Genomic DNA, 19,055 nt, shown 5'->3' with positions numbered 1-19,055 from the left:
GGGGCCTGTCACCACTGCTGCCTAATGCTAACTTCACCTTGGACGTTGTAAATGGTCCCTTCACTAAAGCCCCCTTCACCCACCTTCAGTGTGCCCCTCTTCCCTTCCCGAACCCAGAAGGACACATATTTAGCAAGAGGAATCATTCTGCATTTTCTTTAAAAATATTTAAAACATTGCTTTTCACGTATTTTATATTTTAACTCTGTGTACAACTCCAGACACAGAGGTCACACAGAAGCAAAAGAATACATACAAAAAATGTATGGGCTACATCTGGGGCTCCTTACTTTTTCTGGTGAGAGGTAGTCCGCCGGGTGCAGAAAACAGCAATGATCACGACCACCACGATGGTGATGACACCAACGGAAACGATGATGACCAGCAGCATGTTACTGTCCAGAGGAGAGGTGGGGCTTCCATGAGGGCTGTTACTGCCTGGGAAGGGAAAGACCGTACGCTTGTGAGTGTTCCAGAATTCTAAAGATGCATACGATCAGGCTGTAGAACCTTCACGTGAGTATAGATAACTTCTGTGAGCTTCTGTATGAAAGTAGTCATTACTGTGCATTCTATAAAAATGCCTTATGAATATGGCCATCTCCTCCAGATGATGAAATCTAGAGAGCTGAGTTTCTGCCCTGGGTGTACCTGGCACAAAGTCGGTGATCCACAAAAGTTTCTCAGATTGTACTGAACTCTAAACTTGGACCACTAAGGGAGTCTGTCCCTTGGTGTCTTATATATAAGCTCATCTTATAAAGCACCATTTGTAAATCACTTAAGTTTTCTGACTTTGAAAACCTTTAAAAAATGCATACTCATAGAAAACAAAAGTTTCCCCCCCCCGCAACATATAGCATTGGGATGCGGTCAACTTGAATCATAAAGTCTATTTTTATAAATATACATTCTGTGCAGAGTTAATTTTCTTATTCAGTTTCAGGAAAACAAAGGTTTGTACATATGCACTAATTTGACAAATATTTACCGAGTGGTTACCATGTGCCAGGCATGTTCTAGGAACCAAGGATGCAACAGTGAGCAACAAAGATGCGAATGCTGGGACAGGAATGGGGGCAGACAATACACAAATCATTAGTTTGTAGTAAGTGCCATGAAAATATAAAAGGGGATATGGTACAGAATGACTGTAGATTAAGTGGTTGGGAAAAGCTTCTCTGAGGAAATGGCATTTGGGCTGAGATTTGAATGATCCTACCATACAAAGACCCAGAGGAAGAACTTTTCAGAGAAAGGGGAACAGCTAGAGGAAGGCTCCTGAGACAGGAATGAGCTTGCATGTTCAAGGGAGAGAAAGGCAGCTAGTGTTGCTGAAACAAAGAGAGATATGCAAAGTTAGAGGGAAGGACGTGAGCAGAAAAAAAAGATGAATATGAGGCTGGAGAGATGTGCAGAGGCGAGATCATTTAGGACCCTGAGGAAACAGATCTTCTTCCTATTACCGTTCCTCCGTGCTCATTGGGTGCGGTTCAGCTTTTTTTTTTACGAGGCCATTTGTAATCCTGCTCTATTCTCAGTCTTGCTCTTCCATTTTCTGAAACACTGTACTTTGCTTCTCACCTTGTTACAAAAGTTATGCATGTTCATATTATAAAATATGGAAAATCCTACAACACAGATTTAACCACCATGGATGTCTGCCATCTTTTCTTCCAGCTACTCTCTCTTATTGCCCTAATAATCAAAGCTGTACCATAATGGGATGAGCTTAGATTTGCTAAGTAATGAGTGTTCAGTCACTAGAAGTACTTAAGAAGAGTCATCCTACATGTCTGGAATGCTGTGGAAATTTCTACCAGGAAGGTGTGGCCTGGGAACTGATGTTCTTAGGAAGGCTCCTAAAGTGATTTCCATATACAACCTGGTTTATAAACTCATGATCTAATTCAAACTACATTTACTGTGGGACTCCCATAACAGTGGATTAGCTGACCTTCTGCTTCTTATTCTATGATTTTATAGGCTACATCCAAGCACAGTGCTAAAGCTGGGCTAATTTTGAAAGCTTAAGAGCTTATTCTTCTACATTTGGTTGAATCACTTCTATCCATTTTGGAGAAGGAGATCAGCAGACAGACAACTTAAAATGGATATAATGACCTTCAATAAAATAACATTTTCATATTTGGGAAAGACTATGGAACTGGGGGCCAATACAATGAGACCAAATGAGGGCTTTCCATAAAACCATTGTAAACAGCAGTACTGAGCTATTGGGTGGGGCAAGCGGTAGAGCAGGCGCTGTGAATCAAAGGCAGGGAATCTGGGCTTCGGGAGGCAGTTCTTTCCTGCATTCCCCAGAGATAAATTCTCATTTAACTGCAAAGGGCCTCTACCTTCTGAGTTGGCCAAAGGCTGTCTTCTAAACTAGAGTAAGAGTGAGCTGCAAATGGGACCCTAGACCCTCCTACTACGGATATTTATTAAGCCTCACTTTTTCCAGTGGTCATGTATGGATGTGAGAGTTGGACTGTGAAGAAAGCTGAGCACCGAAGAATTGATGCTTTTGAACTGTGGTGTTGGAGAAGACTCTTGAGAGTCCCTTGGACTGCAAGGAGATCCAACCAGTCCATTCTAAAGGAGATCAGTCCTGGGTGTTCATTGGAGGGACTGATGCTGAAGCTGAAACGCCAATATTTTGGCCACCTGATGCGAAGTATTGACTCATTGGAAAAGACTCTGATGCTGGGAAGGATTGGGGGCAGGAGGAGAAGGGGCTGACAGAGGACGAGATGGCTGGATGGCATCACCAACTGGATGGATGTGAGTTTGAGTGAACTCCGGGAGTTGGTGATGGACAGGGAGGCCTGGCGTGCTGCGATTCATGGGGTCGCAAAGAGTCGGACATGAGTGAGCAAGTGAACTGAACTGAACTGGACTGGACTATTGCAACAGTCTCCTAACCACTCTGTTTTGACTTTGTACTCCTGGCACCCAACTCGTTCTCTACTGTCATCAGGGTAACAAGAGATACTCAATAAGTGGGACGTCATAGTTCACCAGTAGTATCAGACATCTTACATTTGTTACTCACATGAGGAAGCTCACATTTCTTAGCATCAGCACCTGAGCTTTTGACAAGTTGGTTTTAACCTACCTTCTCTAACCTGAGCCTATCCTGTTTCTAAGCAGTGTGGTTCCTGGAGAAAGCAGGCTGTTTTAAACTTTTTTTTTTTTTTTTTAATTTGGACCATTTTTAAAGTCTTTATTGAACTTGTTACAATACTGCTTCTGTTTCATGCTTTGTTGTTGTGTTTTTTTTTTTTTTTTGGTTGTGAGGAATGTGGGATCTTAGTTCCCCGACCAGGAATCAAAACTGCATCCCTGAATTGGAAGGTGCAGTCTTAACTACTGGACCGCCAAGAAGTCCCAAGCAGGCTGTTTTAAATTGCCACACTTCACACATGTTCTTACTGCACTGCATCCTAGAAATGTTTGACCCCCTCCTAGATATTCAATAATTTTCTCTGTGCCTTTTAAAATCTGGGTCAGAGATCTCTTCCAGAAAGCTTTCTCTTCTCTCTGTCAAATAGCTTGTTACATACTCCCCCTGCTTCTACAGTCTGTTACAGCACCTGAACCTTTAGAAATACGTGTGAATAAATGAATGAATACATAAGCAAAAGAAAAGACAGAGAAGTAACTGCTTTTCTCACAGTCTTGTGGACAGCACATAAATGTAACATATGCATTCCAGGAGGAGAAACTCATAAAGTCCTAGAAATCACAGCCTAAAAATTTCTTGAAGCAAGAAAGTCTGTCTGGTTCTCCAAAGAAGTGGCCGATTTCACTGAAGTCTGGGCAATACTTTTTATTTAAATTGATAGCTGGAGATTAAGAGACCATTTTATTTCTATAATTAGACCAGGAGTTTCTGGAGGACTAGAAACTCTTTTTCCCTTCTCTTCCACGTGTTTCTCATGAAACAGTAAGGTTCATGTGGACATTTTACCATCCTGGATCCCCACGTCTGATCTAGAAGGCTGCGAGCGACAGCAGAAAAGGCACAATATGAAGTCGGAAGCCCTGGGTTTTGGTTCTAGGGCTCCTATAATAAGTGGGTAGGTCCGGGCACATTACTTCTCCCGAGTCTCTTAATGTAAAACCTGGGAATAATGATACCTGTTCTCCCTCCCTCACAATGTTATGACAATAAAATATTATTTCACGTGCAAAAGTAACTTACATATGGTGACGCTGTACAGAGAAGCAGGTGCCACCATTTAAGCTCTTAGGATGGCTAGGAGAGAGGGAATAATTTTTCAGAATTCCCAAACTAAGAACACCACAGTAAGCAGAGTGGAGAGAAATGAATGATTCCAAAGCGTCTCTCAGGCTCATTTTAGATGATAGCTAATTCCACCAGAGGGTTTATTTTTGAAAGTAAGGTTCTAATTGTTTTGAAAAGAGGCAGTGGGCAATGACAAGACTGTTTGTTTAGAATCATTTTAAGTTGTATACGCAAATTGAAACAATTTTATTTGTGAATCTATAATAAATGGGTTTACAGTAATTCGGCAAATATTTGTCAGAAAATGCCTAAAGCCAGCTCTGTCGAATAAAAAGAAATAGGTAATAGGCTACAATTCACAAGACAGGAGCTACAAGAAACATTTCAAGATTTCAAGCAGAACTGCATTGTGCCCACAGGAAGCCAAATAAAGCCAGAGGAAGGGCTTTACCGCTCATTGGAGGTTTGTAGTCGGATCCCAGGTCTGGCAGTCGGCTTCCTTTCCCTGCAGACCCCGAGGCTGAAGAAGAAGAAATCATGTCAGTAACAACCCACTCCATTGGTGTGACAAGTCTACTTCACAGCTAGTGAGTGTTTTCTTAAAAAAAAAAAAAAAAAAAAATTTTCAGTCTACGCTGTCCATAAGAAAAGAAGTAGCACGTACACACGACAGGGGAAAATACAGCCTATTTATGCAAAACAAACTATGCACTGAGGCATCTGAAAGGCTGACACTCCTGTTCCATGGCCGTGTCCAGGGTGTTACAAGGCTGTCCCTTGCTGTTAAGGTTTCTCTAGGCCAAGAAACAGTTGCTGAAAAACTGCTCAGAGCACGTAGGGCCAAAGCAGCTTCTGGTGGAAAAGGAACCAAGGGGACCGTTAAAGAAATGGGTTCTTCCAAGGGACTGGCTTGATCTGGCTGAGCAGGTGTCAGTAGTGTTTGGATTCTTTTCTCCAAATAGGAAGCTGCCTTTCTAAATATAAAGTTACCTTAAGTGGGAGCAGGAAGGCAAGCAGAGGTTCAGATTAGGTTCTCAGTTTCTGCTCAGTCAACCTAAATACCCAAAGATAAAAAATAAAAGTCTCCCCTCTGGTTGCTCACAAAGACACTGTCTCCTACTCCATCATCATGGAACATAAGAAGTGAGGCTGCTGACCTTGAGCTTGGGGCCACCTCATATGCTGGACTTCCCTGGTGGCTCAGATGGTAAAGCATCTGCCTACAATGCGGGAGACTTGGGTTCAATCCCTGGTTTGGGAAGATCTCCTGGAGAAGGAAATGGCAACCCGCTCCAGTATTTTTGCCTGGAAAATCCCACGGATGGAGGAACCTGGTAGGCTACAGTTCATGGGGTTACAAAGAGTTGGACACGTCTGAGCAACTTCACTCATATGCAGGCCTCAGAAGACCCCTGGGGCTGGAAGGCAGCCTCAGACTTCTCTTGAAGAGGTCTGCAGGAACTACAAGGTAAGGCTGATCCTTGGCTCATCCAGCTCAACAGACTGCCTGTGCTGGCAAACCAGCACCATCAGGCACTAACCACTGGACTTCTGGCCAGTTATTTAGCTACTATTCTGGGGCCTTGGTTTCCTCATTGTAAAGCAGTGATGATAATGGCACCTGCTGCACGAAAGGGTTGTGAGGATTAAATAGAAATTTAATCCCATAAAATATTTTGAATCCTGCCTGACACACCTAAATGTTTTATAAATATTAACTACTAAATAAATCTTAAGGGAAGAATCTCATCTTACACTCCGCAGAGAGCATGAAGCTTCGGAAAATGCTTATAAATTAGAGTTATTTCTACAAATAAAGCTAGACTAGAAATGCATAAACAAGATGTGTTGCTGTAAAACATTACAGCTAATATCAAGTACCTCTATTAAATTATCAGACATGGAGGAAATGGAAGGAATTAAAGTCTGAAGGTTCCTATGCGTAGTTCATTTAACAGAATGAATCTAGAAATGAAAACAAAAACAAACCTACTTTCTATGTTTCCAGAAGCTCAGTGTCCCCAAAGGCAACAGAAGTTCCTGGGTATCTATGGGGCATATTCCAGAATTTTAAACTCACAGTCCTCAAACCTTTTCCACTGTCCACACCTATGACTTTACTTCACTTCTACTGTCACCATTCCTCCCCAATGACACACACCACATGTCACGATTCCATTTTTCTTTTCACTATGATAAGCTGGCAGAGATGACACAGCCCGTGTAAGGCTCTTCATAGTTGAGGTACTTCTTCGTCAGGTGGCCCATATTTAAGTCAAACTACTCAGAGTAACACGTTATATAAATAGTTACCAATGAACACTTTTGCCAATAAACCAATTGGTTTAACGCCTATATTTCTTAATGTTTTCCTTTTATATTTAACTTATGAACAAGAAATCCAAGGATTAGCCAAATACCAAAATAAATATGGGCAAAGAATTTTAAATACCAAAGGGGTGGTGTAGCTGAGAACTGCAGCCTGGCTTATGGGGTGAAGTGAGGGGAGAAAATGAGCACATATATACTCTGTACACATTCAGTGTTGTTACTGTTCTAGTCTCGTGCTTAAGGTTAAGGTTCTACCATGATCAGGGTGCTTTACACACACACACACACACACACACACACACACACACACGGGCATGTTTGCAGTTTTCCCAACATACAACAAAAGACTCATTGAATGCAAACACATTTCCCAAACCCTGAAACTTGAAACCTCACACACACACACACACACACACACAGAGGCATGTTTGCAGTTTTCCCAACACACAACAAAAGACTCATTGAATGCAAACACATTTCCAAAGCCCTAAAGTTTGAAACCTCAAACTCTGAATCTTCCTTGCCATTAACCAAGATCCAAAGACTTTGTATTTCTAAAAACTACTCTTAAAGAATAAAAGAAACCAATTTACTTTAACTGCTCCTGCTACAGAAAACAGATAACCAACTTTAGCCGACTTTCCAGAGATGAAAATCACAAAGTATAGTTCTCTCTCACCACAGCAACTGCAGTGAGGAGACTATGCTGACAGATAATTCCAGAATGGTGACACTGAGGCCCGTACTTCCTAAACTTCCATTGTACACTGTCTCTATCCTCTTATAAAATAAGCAAATATATTTAAGAGAAGAAATGGAAAAAGAGCCCTGAATTAAGCTTGCAACAAGAGAATGGAGAGCAGTAATTTTGTGAAAGATAATCATACAATTCAGTAGGATACATTTGTATATTCTCTGTTGAGGGAGGAAAAAAGGGTATTCAATTGAATTTGATTAAACTTTTCATTTAGAGACATCAATAAAACTCTAGATGCTACAAATATGACAAATTGGTGTACTTGTTCTCATTATGGCCCAAATCCCTATCTGTATCACAGAATTTTAGTATCTTAGCACAAAGGATAATCTGACCCACATTTAAGGATTATCTCCTCACATCTGTAGAAGTCCAACCCAGTTTTTTTTTTCCTGCCAGTCTGTTTAGCTCCTAAGTAGATTCTCCAGCTTTTCAGATACCCCAGGTGCCACAAACATGGACTCAACTCTACTTTGGCCAATAAATACGTGATTTTTAACACACAGTACTGGTACTGATTTTCAGGAAAAAACAAAAACAACAAAAAGCTAATAATAGGTCACAAAAGAGAGGAAAGGAAAGAGAGGCCAGCTACTCATTTACCTTGATCATTAGCCATTTTATCAGAGGAGTCCGCTAACAGGCCAAGCACAGGGGAAGAAAAAGACAAGAGCAAGGATCACAAGCTTTGAAGATGGGACAGGCAGAATTTTTAAAGGAAAAAAATTAAAACCCCGCAAACTTCCAAGCACCTTGAGTCTTCTTTTTCGTGCTAACAGAAAAGAAATCCATGTATGTTTTCCATATTTCCACAGACTCAGTCCCCAACTTACTGTTATTTCCTAAGCTCACCTGGTTCAATATTTTACTGTCACTTTCTTATCTAGAGTTTTCTTTAAAGGGCCCCTTTTGTCTCTTTCTCTCTACAAAGGTCAGTGAACAAGCCTTTCACCGTTAAGAGCCTGCATGTGTTGAAAGAGAATCATCCATCACAATAACATGCTACTACTCTATCTAGGAACCAAGAGAATCCCATCTGATCTGACTGGCTTAGATCACTGCAGTTCATCTGCCTCGAGCAGCCCGGAGTCAAAGTTCCCCTGTCAATGATAGGTTTAGGTCAGTAACCTAGGGAGCACTGATCTGGTGGTCAGGGGGTAGGATCATTTTCAGATAAATGCCCACACGGTAGCTTGTAAGCACATCATCAGGATTTTCTGTATCATCCACAGTCTCTACATGCTAAAGTGACATGTACACGCATAATCCCACTCAAGAGACACACAATGGAACACTCTGTTTGGGGGCCTTTACCTTTGGGTGTTCTGAACTGGACAGCTTCAGACATGGGCCCCATGCCCTTTGAGTTCCGGGCTTGGATTTTGAAGTAGTATGGTGTGTCAAGTGTTAATTCCTGTATCTGGTGAGTCAGCCTGTTTCCCACAACAGGCTCGATAACCCAGTCATGTATCTCTGCATTCACATCCGTGCTGTAATATATGATGTAACCTATCCAAAGGGATTAATGGAAAAAGAAACCTTATTCCTGCTCTTTCTTTTGCGATCAGTAAGTCTATAAAAGATATATGTCACAGCATACACAAATAGAGAACTAGTTACAGATTAACAATAGTAACAAGTATTTTAAATGCTACACTAAATATAATACAGAGAAAACCACAATTTCAACAGTGCCAGACTATAAATTATTATCTGTATCAGCAGCTGAAGTAATAAAAGTAGTTAAGGTAAAAATATAGGGTTAACTACTCTCAAAAGCTAGGAAATTATATAAGGAAACCATACTAATCAACATTCCAACATTCTGTACTTCAACGGTCTACTTCAGTTAAGTTAATGCAGTTTTGAAAAAACTTAATGGCCATTACCATCAGTAATGGCCTGACAGTGCTATTTGAACTGTCACCAATGTGATCTCCCAGGAGAAAAACTCCGAGGAGATGGGCAGCCACCTTTGCTAGATTCTCCCAAACGTGAGGTAGGTGAAGTCACAGTGAAACATCACCTGATCGCATCCACCAGAGGGCGCTCTATATCCACAGTTGAGGAAGGAAGAACTACACCCACGAGCGTACACAGTACAAAAAGGCACTGACAGCATCATTTCTGGTTTTTAAACACAAAATGTAATGTAATCCATGTCAAGTCACACTTAATTCCTTTAAGGAAGAGGCAAATTATAAAACCTAAATTAAAAATGACATAACGACTGGGGATTTAAGGAAAGGGATTCCTAAAGAAAGCTGAATGCTCAGTTCAGTTCAGTCGCTCCGTTGTGTAAAACCCTTTGTGACCCCATGGACTGCAGCACGCCGGGCCTCCCTGTCCATCACCAACTCCCAGAGCTTACTCAAACTCATGTCCACAGAGTCGGTGATGCCATCCAGCCACCTCATCCTCTGTCGTCCCCTTCTCCTACTGCCTTCAATCTTTCCCAGCATCAGGGTCTTTTCAAATAGGTCAGTTCTTCACATCAGGTGGCCAAAGTATTGGAGTTTCGTCTTTAGCATCAGTCCCTCTAATGAATATTCAGGACTGATTTCCTTTAGGATGGACTGGTTGGATCTCCTTGAAGCCCAACAGACTCTCAAGAGTCTTCTCCAACACCACAGTTCAAAAGCATCAATTCTTCAGTGCTCAGCTTTCTTTATAGTCCAACTCTCACATCCATACATGACTACTGGAAAAACCATAGCTTTGACTAGATGGACCTTTGTTGGCAAAGTAATGCCTCTGCTTTTTAATATGTTGTCTAGGGTGGTCATAACTTTTCTTCCAAGGAGTAAGCGTCTTTTAATTTCATGGCTGCAGTCACCATCTGCAGTGATTTTGGAGCCCCCCAAAATAAAGTCTGTCACTGTTTCCTCTGTTTCCCCATCTATTTCCCATGAAGTGATGGGACCAGATGCCATGATCTTCATTTTCTGAATGTTGAGTTTTAAGCCAACTTTTTCACTCTCCTCTTTCACTTTCATCAAGAGGCTCTTTAGTTCTTTGCTTTCTGCCACAAGGGTAGTGTCATCTGCATATCTGAGGTTATTGATATTTCTCCCGGCAATGATTCCAGCTTGTGCTTCATCCAGCCCAGCGTTTCTCATGATGTACTCGGATAGAAGTTAAATAAGCAGGGTGACAATACACAGCCTTGACTCCTTTGGAACCAGTCTGTTGTTCCATGTCCAGTTCTAACTGTTGCTTCCTGACCTGCATACAGATTTCTCAAGAGGCAGGTCAGGTGGTCTGATGTTCCCATCTCTTGAAGAATTTTCCACAGTTTGTTGTGATCCAAACAGTCAAGGGCTTTGGCATAGTGAATAAAGCAGAAGTAGATGTTTTTCTGGAACTCTCTTGCTTTTTTGATGATCCAACAGATGTTGGCAATTTGATCTCTGGTTTCTCTGCCTTTTCTAAAACCAGCTTGAATATCTGGAAGTTCACGGTTCACATGCTGTTGAAGCCTGGCTTGGAGAATTTTGAGCATTACTTTACTAGTGTGTGAGATGAGTGTAATTGTGCAGTTGTTTGAACATTCTTTGGCATTACCTTTCTTTGAGATTGGAATGAAAACTGACCTTTTCCAGTCCTGTAGCCACTGCTGAGTTTTCCAAATTTGCTGGCATATTGAGTGCAGCACTTTCACAGAATCGTCTTTTAGGATTTGAAATAGCTCAACTGGAATTCCATCACCTCCACTAGCTTTGTTCATAGTGATGCTTCCTAAGGCCCACTTGACTTTGCATTCCAGGATGTCTGGCTCTAGGTGAGTGATCATGTCATCTTGATTATCTGGGTTGTGAAGATCTTTTTTGTATAGTTCTTCTGTGTATTCTTGCCACCTCTTCTTAATATCTTCTGCTTCTGTTAGGTCCATGTCATTTCTGTCCTTTATCGAGCCCATCTTTGCATGAAATGTTCCCTTGGTATCTCTGATTTTCTTGAAGAGATCTCTAGTCTTTCCCATTCTGTTGTTTTCCTCTATTTCTTTGCATTGATCACTGAGGAAGGCCTTCTTATCTCTTCTTGCTATTCTTTGGAACTCTGCATTCAGATGGGAATATCTTTCCTTTTCTCCTTTGCTTTTCAACTCTCTTCTTTTCTCAGCTATTTGTAAGGCCCCCTCAGACAATGATTTTGCCTTTCTTTTTCTTGGGGATGGTCTTGATCTCTCCTGTACAATGTCACGAACCTCTGTCCATAGTTCTTCAGGCAGTCTGTCTATCAGATCTAGTCCCTTAAATCTATTTCTCACTTCCACTGTATAACTGTAAGGGATTCGATTTAGGTCATACCTGAATGGTCTAGTGGTTTTCCCTACTTTCTTCAATTTAAGTCTGAATTTGGCAATAAGGAACTCATGATCTGAGCCACAGTCAGCTCCCGGTCTTGTTTTTGCTGACTGTATAGAGCGTCTCCATCTTTGGCTGCAAAGAATATAATCAATCTGATTTTGGTATTGACCATCTGGTGTTGTCCATGTGTAGAGTCTTCTCTTGTGTTGTTGGAAGAGGGTGTTTGCTATAGCTAGTGCGTTCTCTTGGCAAAACTCTGTTAGCCTTTGCCCTGCTTCATTCTGTACTCCAAGGCCAAATCTGCCTGTTACTCCAGGTATTTCTTCACTTCCTACTTTTGCATTCCAGTCCCCTATACTGAAAAGGATGAAAAGGACATCTTTTTTGGGTGTTAGTTCTAGAAGGTCTTGTAGGTCTTCATAGAAATATTCAGCTTCTTCAGCATTACTGGTTGGGGCATAGACTTGGATTACTGTGATATTGAATGGTTTGCCTTGGAAATGAACAGAGATCATTCTGTCGTTTTTGAGATTGCATCCAAGTACTACATTTTGGACTCTTTTGTTGACTATGACGGCTACTCCATTTCTTCTAAGGGATTCTTGCCCACAGTAGTAGATATGATGGTCATCTGAGTTAAATTCACCCATACCAGTCCATTTCAGTTCACTGATTCCTAAAATGTCGACGTTCACTCTTTCCATCTCCTGTTTGACCACTTCCCATTTGCCTTGATTCATGGACCTAACATTCCAGGTTCCTATGCAATATTGCTCTTTACAGCATCAGACTTTACTTCCATCACCAGTCACATCCACAACTGGGTGATGTTTTTGCTTTGGCTCCATCCCTTCATTCTTTCTGGAGTTATTTCTCCACTGATCTCCAGTAGCATCATGGGCACCTACCAACCTGGGGAGTTCATCCTTCAGTGTCCTATCTTTCTGCCTTCTCATACTATCCATGGGGTTCTCAAGGCAAGCATACTGAAGTGGTCTGCCGCTCCCTTGTTGTCAGACAATGCTAAGAGATGCTTCTCAGTTTCCTTTGTTGTTCAGTTGCTCAGTTGTGTCCGACTCTTTGCGACCCCCATGAACTACAGCACACCAGGCTCCCCTGTCCTTCACTGTCTCCCTCAGTTTGCTCAAACTCATGTCTATTGAGTTGGTGATGCCACCCAACCATCTCATTCTCAGTCACCTCCTTCTCCTCCTGTCCTCAATGTTTCCCAGCATCAGGGTCTTTTCCAGTGAGTCGGCTCTTCACATCAGGTGGCCAAAGTTTTGGAGCTTCAGCTTCAGCATCTGTCCTTCCAATGAATATTCAGGGTTGATTTCCTTTAGGACTGGATGGTTTGATCTAGTTGCATCCAAGGGACTCTCAAGAGTCTTCTCTAGCACCACTGTTCAAAAGCACGAATTCTTCGACATTCAGCCTTCTTTATGGTCCAACTCTTAACATCCATATATGACTACTGGAAAAACCACAGCTATGACTATATGGACCTTTGTCAGCAAAATGACAAAGGTCACTCTGCTTTTTAATGTACTGTCTAGGTTTATTACAGCTTTTCTTCCAAGGAGCAAGCATCTTTTAATTTCACGGCTGCAGTCACCTTAGGCCACCTTTTCATACAAAGGAACTTCAGGAGGCGAACTCTGGCTCCACAGCATACATTATCTGGATCAGAGGCAGGTTTTTCTCCCTGATAAAGATGAGGAAGGCATAGTGCCTTCTACTCTGGAAGTCCAAGGGAAAATTCAAGTTCCTGTCAGAGGTCCAGGCCAACTCAGACTTTTAACTTGAGTTGTAAGAGCACAGGAAGCTGAAGTAGCAGCAATTCTGGATGAAAAAAGAAACTATAAGCCTAACGGATATTTTTGAGCTTTGGGGTAAAAGAGGTGAATTTATATTTATTGGGTATCACCCTGTAGAATTAGGCAGCGTCTTCAACCCCAAGACCCTGGTCATGTAGTCAAAGACAGAGAAGAATAGCTCTCTTGAGGACAATAAATAAGTCTGTATGTTCTACCATAACCAAAGACCGTCTAGTGCAACCCACACCATTGGAGTTTCATGAAATATGGGTCAGAACAACCAGCTGGTGACTCCTTTTTATGTCACTAAACAGCACCCCTTGCTTCAATTTCCAGGACCATCATGTCACATAGCACCCCAAAAAATGGTCAGGTCAAGTCTTGAGACCCCCATTCCTCCCAAGAACAAGGCATTCTCCTAGAATGCAGGAACAGGGAACAGCCACACACTCACAGGCATCTCTGGCCTCTTACCTGTAATCTTGCCATTGGCTTCAGAGGGAGGCTGCCAATTTACAATTATGGTCCTAGGTTTCCCCTCTTTACTCACAACTGTCACATCCTTGGGCGGAGAAGTAGGAACTACAAAAGAATAACACTTTTAGTAATTCCTGTTCATTTCAACTGAATTCACCATTTCCTCAACCGTCTCCATTTAGAAGGCACAATAAAGGGTACAGCCTCTTGGCTTCAAAGAACTCACTGTCTGTCTATAAACAGCCCCAAGAAAAAGAAGAATATGCAAAGTACCAAAGAGGAAATACCATATTGAGAGGACAAAGGACAGGCATCCCAGACGGGGAGGTCAGGCAGGATGGTTAGGTAAAATTAAAAGCCACCTGCAGTCCCTGCTTGGTAGATCAGGAGACAGAAAATGAGAAAAGTCATGTAATGTGCCCAAGACTACGTTTTCTCCCCTAATTTGGATTATTTTGTTAGAAAATTTTTAAGTGTAAAGTAACTTTGTCTCTACCTATATATAGTTGGCTTTCCAAACCAAATATGATATTTGAAAACCACCATTCCCCTAAAGAATAAATGATTTACAAATTAATGTTTTATTATGTTAAATTTGCACCGAAAAGATAGTCAACCATTAAAGGTTATTGCTCTGAAATGTAAAGCTGTTTACGGAACAGAAAAGCCAATTAAACAAAAACGACAGTGAGTCTGGGTTTCCATGGTAGTGGTGGTGAAGTTTCTAGGTCGTGTCTGGACCTTGCGACCCCATGGACTGTAGCCCCACCAGGCTCCTCTGTCCATGGGATATTCTCAGGCAAGAATACTGAAGTGGGTAGCCATTTCTTCCTCCAGGGGATCTTCTGACCCAGAGATCAAACCCACATTTCCTGCATTGCAGAAGCCCCTTATGTTTCCATATTATGGCTGAAAACTTTTAATGTATTAATACTAGTTGGGAAATCAGCATATTAAGTATATCCTTACATTTACTCTTTTCCTAAAATACTAGAAATCTCCTGGTATGAAATGGAAGGAAGCCAAGCCCAGTGAAATGTAAACTCCTAATGGAATATCATTTATTACCTAATGGGCTGGAATGAAAGCACAAAGGTATTTTTAAAACTGGCAAAGAAAGCAAACTCAAGTTCTGTTTACATTTTTGTGCACTGCATTTCTTTCTCTCCGAATCTATCCCTTTTTTTTTCTCTGTAGGAAATTCAACCAACTGTGCCAAAGATAAGACATCAGGGCCAAACCCAGTCTGGAGAGACTTTATAGCTCCGTTTTTTTCATTATTCACATAAAGGAGAGAAAGAAATAGGAAGGTGGAATAGACAGAGCCTCCCAATGGTTACACATATCCCCATGCCAGGGAAGTATAAGGGGCAGAAGGGCAGGCCTCCAAGTGAGCAAAAAGCAAGCAAAACTTTCAAATTAGATGGCTTGCTTTCCCCTTTATTTACTTGGCTGTATTTTTTCTTTCATGTTTACTTACAGACAAAAACCCTAAGAATACTCCAGTAGGAGACTTGATAAGACACTAACCAGTTTGCAAGAAAGCTTCCAGGGAAGTTTAGGAGCGCTCTGGTAAAGTGCTGAGGCTCTAGCAAGCATGGTATTGGTAAAGGGCAGGCTACTTCATCTTTTCCATCTCAATTTTCCAGAAGGCAAGGTTAAAAACCGTAATTCCTTACATCTACACAGTGCTTTATTACTTACCATTTGCTTTATTTATTGGGTAATTTGTTTTACCCTATCAAGTAGAAAAGACAGCAATTACCCCTCTTTTATAGATGGAAGAAACAGCTTCAGAGAGGCTGGATGACTTGCTTATATAGTCAGTAGGTGGCTGACCTTGGAATTGAACTCATGTCTCATGATTCCTAAACTCTAGTACATTCTGCATTATTTCTTTCTGCTATTTGCTAATGTTCTTGAACAATGATGAAAAAACCAAAATTCTTCAGCTGGGAAAGCAAATACTGAACTCCAGCTGTAGTTGCTCTCACTGTGTTCTGTAAATATGTCAATTCACACACTTAGTTCTTTCCTTGGGTAGTTAGGAGAGGTGATGAGGCGCCTCATGACTTCGGATGTGGTACAACATTAGCACGGACTTTCCTGGCTTTCACATCTAGTGAAGAGAAGAAATGCCATGTGACAAAGTTCTGACAACACATACCTAATTCAAAAGTAGTCCCGTGGGCTGTCATGCTCCATGTGCTTGATCTTCGACCTTTGGTCACCATCACAGAGAATTCATAGAGTGTATTTGGTTTTAAACCAGTCACCAAATAACTCAAAGTCGTTGCATTAGCATTCTGGAAACATATGAATCAAGAGCTTCAGAATCAGAAAGTATGAATAATTAGCTCTTCTTACCCAGAGTGAATGTGCCAGTACCTTGTACTTGGTGTTTGCTGGGATGTTGGTTTTCCATCGGACTGTGTAGTATCGGGAGTCTGTGATCTTCTGGTGTTTGGGCAGGGAGTTGTCCGCCCAGGTGATCCTTATGGTGTCATGGCTCAGAATGGAAGCCTGAACTCCCACTGGTGGCATCATGGGAGTGGGATCTGGCACTGGAGTGTATGGAGCATTAATAACAAACAAATCAACTTCAGAAGTGTCTGGGGTAAAAAGTAATTAAAAATGGAAGTGGCATTTTAACATAAACAAAAACAAAAGGGAAATGCAAGGTAATATAATGGAATGAAAGGTGAGAAATGGAGAAAGAGAAAGAGAATCCAGAGTTAATATATAACCATCATTCATTTAAAATAATATTTCCACTTGTGTTTTTTCAGGAAACACTTGCAGGAAAGCACCTAGAGAAATAGTACTTAACTATTTTCTACTACTGTAAACTGCGTGTATATTGAATAGGTAAATAAAATTTGGTAATCCAGTGTTCCCCAGTGGCTCAGACGGTAAAGAATCTGCCTGCAATGTGGGAGACCTGGGTTCGATCCCTGGGTTGGCAGGATCCCCTGGAGGAGGGCATGACACCCACTCCAGTATGCTTGCCTGGAGAATTCCCACTGACAAAGGAGCCTAGTGGGCTACAGTCCACGGGGTCGAAAAGAGTCGGACACGACCGAGTGACTAAGCACAGCACACATCATTCAAACTTGACTTTTCTTTGTCTTAAAATTTTTTCTTTAAATAACTTGAAAATTCTACCTTGGATCCAAAAAGGATCACTAAAAGAAGAAAACTGCTTCTAAAATCAAGGGTATTTTTCCTAAATAAGTAACACAAAGCTCATGATCTATTTTGGTATTTCAGTGAATGTGGTTGAATTTTTGGGGATGTTGCTTATCACACTGGACATGTAAGGGCCTCTCCTCTAAAATCTGAATTTGAATATCAGCCAGTGGAAACTCAGCCTGGTCTTGGAACTGGGTGTATCTGAAACCCACACAGGGTCCAATTCAGATCTGCTGATGCCCAGGGTCTAAAAGCAGTACCACAACATGGCTTACATTCAAGTAAAGCAAAGGGAATCCAAGGGCATTACTCTTCATGAAGGAAAGGTAAGCTGATAACATGCGGGAGTATTTTATACTTTTCCCAGTAGACTCAGAAAACAACCCACTGATTAATCCCAATCAGTTTTGGGGAAATGCCCCAGCTATTAAGGATTTAAGTGACACAGCTTTATGAACTTAAGAAATCAGAGCACTTTTTGATAGAAGGAAAAGTCTATACTCATGTGCTGTCCTGAACCATATGCAACAGACATATTCTCTAAGCAGCACCGTCAAAACAAGGCCGGAACAAGCCCAAAGGCACCACGATGCGCGGTAATAGGGAAGCATCCAACGCGCTTTCCCAGCTCTCGGTCAGGTACTTAAGTACACACACACTGATTTATTTTAAGTGAAGGTCTTAAAATGGGTATCCCATTTAGCTATGGTGACTAGTCCTTCCTATAACCTAAAATCTGAGACAGCAGGGGCCTTATTTATGAATAATTGCCAAGCTAAAGCAATAATCTCCATCTGTGTATTTCCTACCCAATGAACACTGAAAATAACAGAACAGCACACATAATAATCAAGGGCTTTGTTCAAAGATTAGGACACATACCAATTAGCCAAAGAAAATGCACCTTCAGGTGCAAAAGTCACTAAGACTGTGAGATTTTTTCTTATTGTAACAACTCTTAGAAAAGACAGCTAGGTAACATGACTTATGAACGTTTCCTCTTGTGTACTTCTAGCCACGCTATATTTTTAAATCACATAAGAGAAAATAATTCCAAATTTGTTTTTTCCCTATTACAGACTGATTTAAGAAAGTAGCAAACCCTTTATTTAAATATTCTCTTTCATCTTATGTTTTTTCTTTTCTGACATACCAAAGCTATTTTTAAAAGAACTTATAAATTGTAAGCACGCAGGAGCAGAAGACAGAACTATCAAATATGCAGTAATGGTATTGATCTTGGTAAGTAAAAGCATAAAAACAGGCGACAGAGATTATCTTTTTAAAATGAATAATGCCAAATCCGTACTGTATGCAAAGCATCCAGAATACACAGCAGGCAATACAGAGTCACAATTTTGTTTTGAGAAACAAAAGAATATTACTGAAAGCGATACATTCTTTGATTTCCAGTACCATTTAGAAAAATTTACAATTCTAATATATTCACTTCAGTAAATTTTCTCATTCAGATCTAGATCTACATCATGTTTTACATATCTACAGAAATTTTACATCATTCTTTTAAAGATATTTTAATAGATAAATTACAAAGAAAAGTAATAAATATTTGGTCTCTTTGGTAATAAATTTACAGTTTATCAAATGGATGGTACATATAGCTTTATGCTGTCTATATAAATAAATCTTATAAAAAGCACATAGAAAAATACTTTCCCAACTAATTCAAGTACTAATAAAGAAAATGTTGGATTTATCAATCTAATACATTTATTCCATTAATAACCTATATATTTTCTCAGAGATATGGAGATCCTTTAACTTTTTTCTCCTTTTAGTTATAACTCACATGACTAAAAGATGAAAAATCACTTTTAACTCTCTCATGACTACGCTTTCTAGATCCCAACATATTAAAAACATGTGCTATACAATTACATAGATGTGTTTACATG

At 40.8% G+C, this 19,055-nt stretch overlaps 1 protein-coding gene across 7 annotated transcripts in view; it reads right to left on the bottom strand.

Annotated features, from left to right (window-relative positions):
• The window catches only part of NEO1 (neogenin 1), a 239,690-nt gene that overhangs the window by 17,784 nt on the left and 202,851 nt on the right, over positions 1-19,055 (bottom strand). For 4 of the 7 annotated variants that reach the window (XM_010809028.4, XM_024997933.2, XM_003586507.5 and 1 more), the window contains exons 17-22: positions 16,336-16,559; positions 16,115-16,253; positions 13,945-14,052; positions 8,658-8,852; positions 4,707-4,775; positions 291-438 (exon numbers count right to left, since the gene is read on the bottom strand). In XM_010809028.4, coding sequence (XP_010807330.1) covers positions 291-438; positions 4,707-4,775; positions 8,658-8,852; positions 13,945-14,052; positions 16,115-16,253; positions 16,336-16,559 — 883 coding nt within the window. The remainder of the gene's footprint in view (positions 1-290; positions 439-4,706; positions 4,776-8,657; positions 8,853-13,944; positions 14,053-16,114; positions 16,254-16,335; positions 16,560-19,055) is intronic. The other 3 variants (XM_005211432.5, XM_024997934.2, XM_024997936.2) reach the window with 1 other exon arrangement.

This window comes from Bos taurus, chromosome 10 (assembly GCF_002263795.3).
Source record: "Bos taurus isolate L1 Dominette 01449 registration number 42190680 breed Hereford chromosome 10, ARS-UCD2.0, whole genome shotgun sequence".
Taxonomy (NCBI): Eukaryota; Metazoa; Chordata; class Mammalia; order Artiodactyla; family Bovidae; genus Bos; species Bos taurus.
The sequence above is the reverse complement of the archived record's forward strand: the minus strand, read 5'-3'. Positions and strand labels throughout refer to the sequence as shown.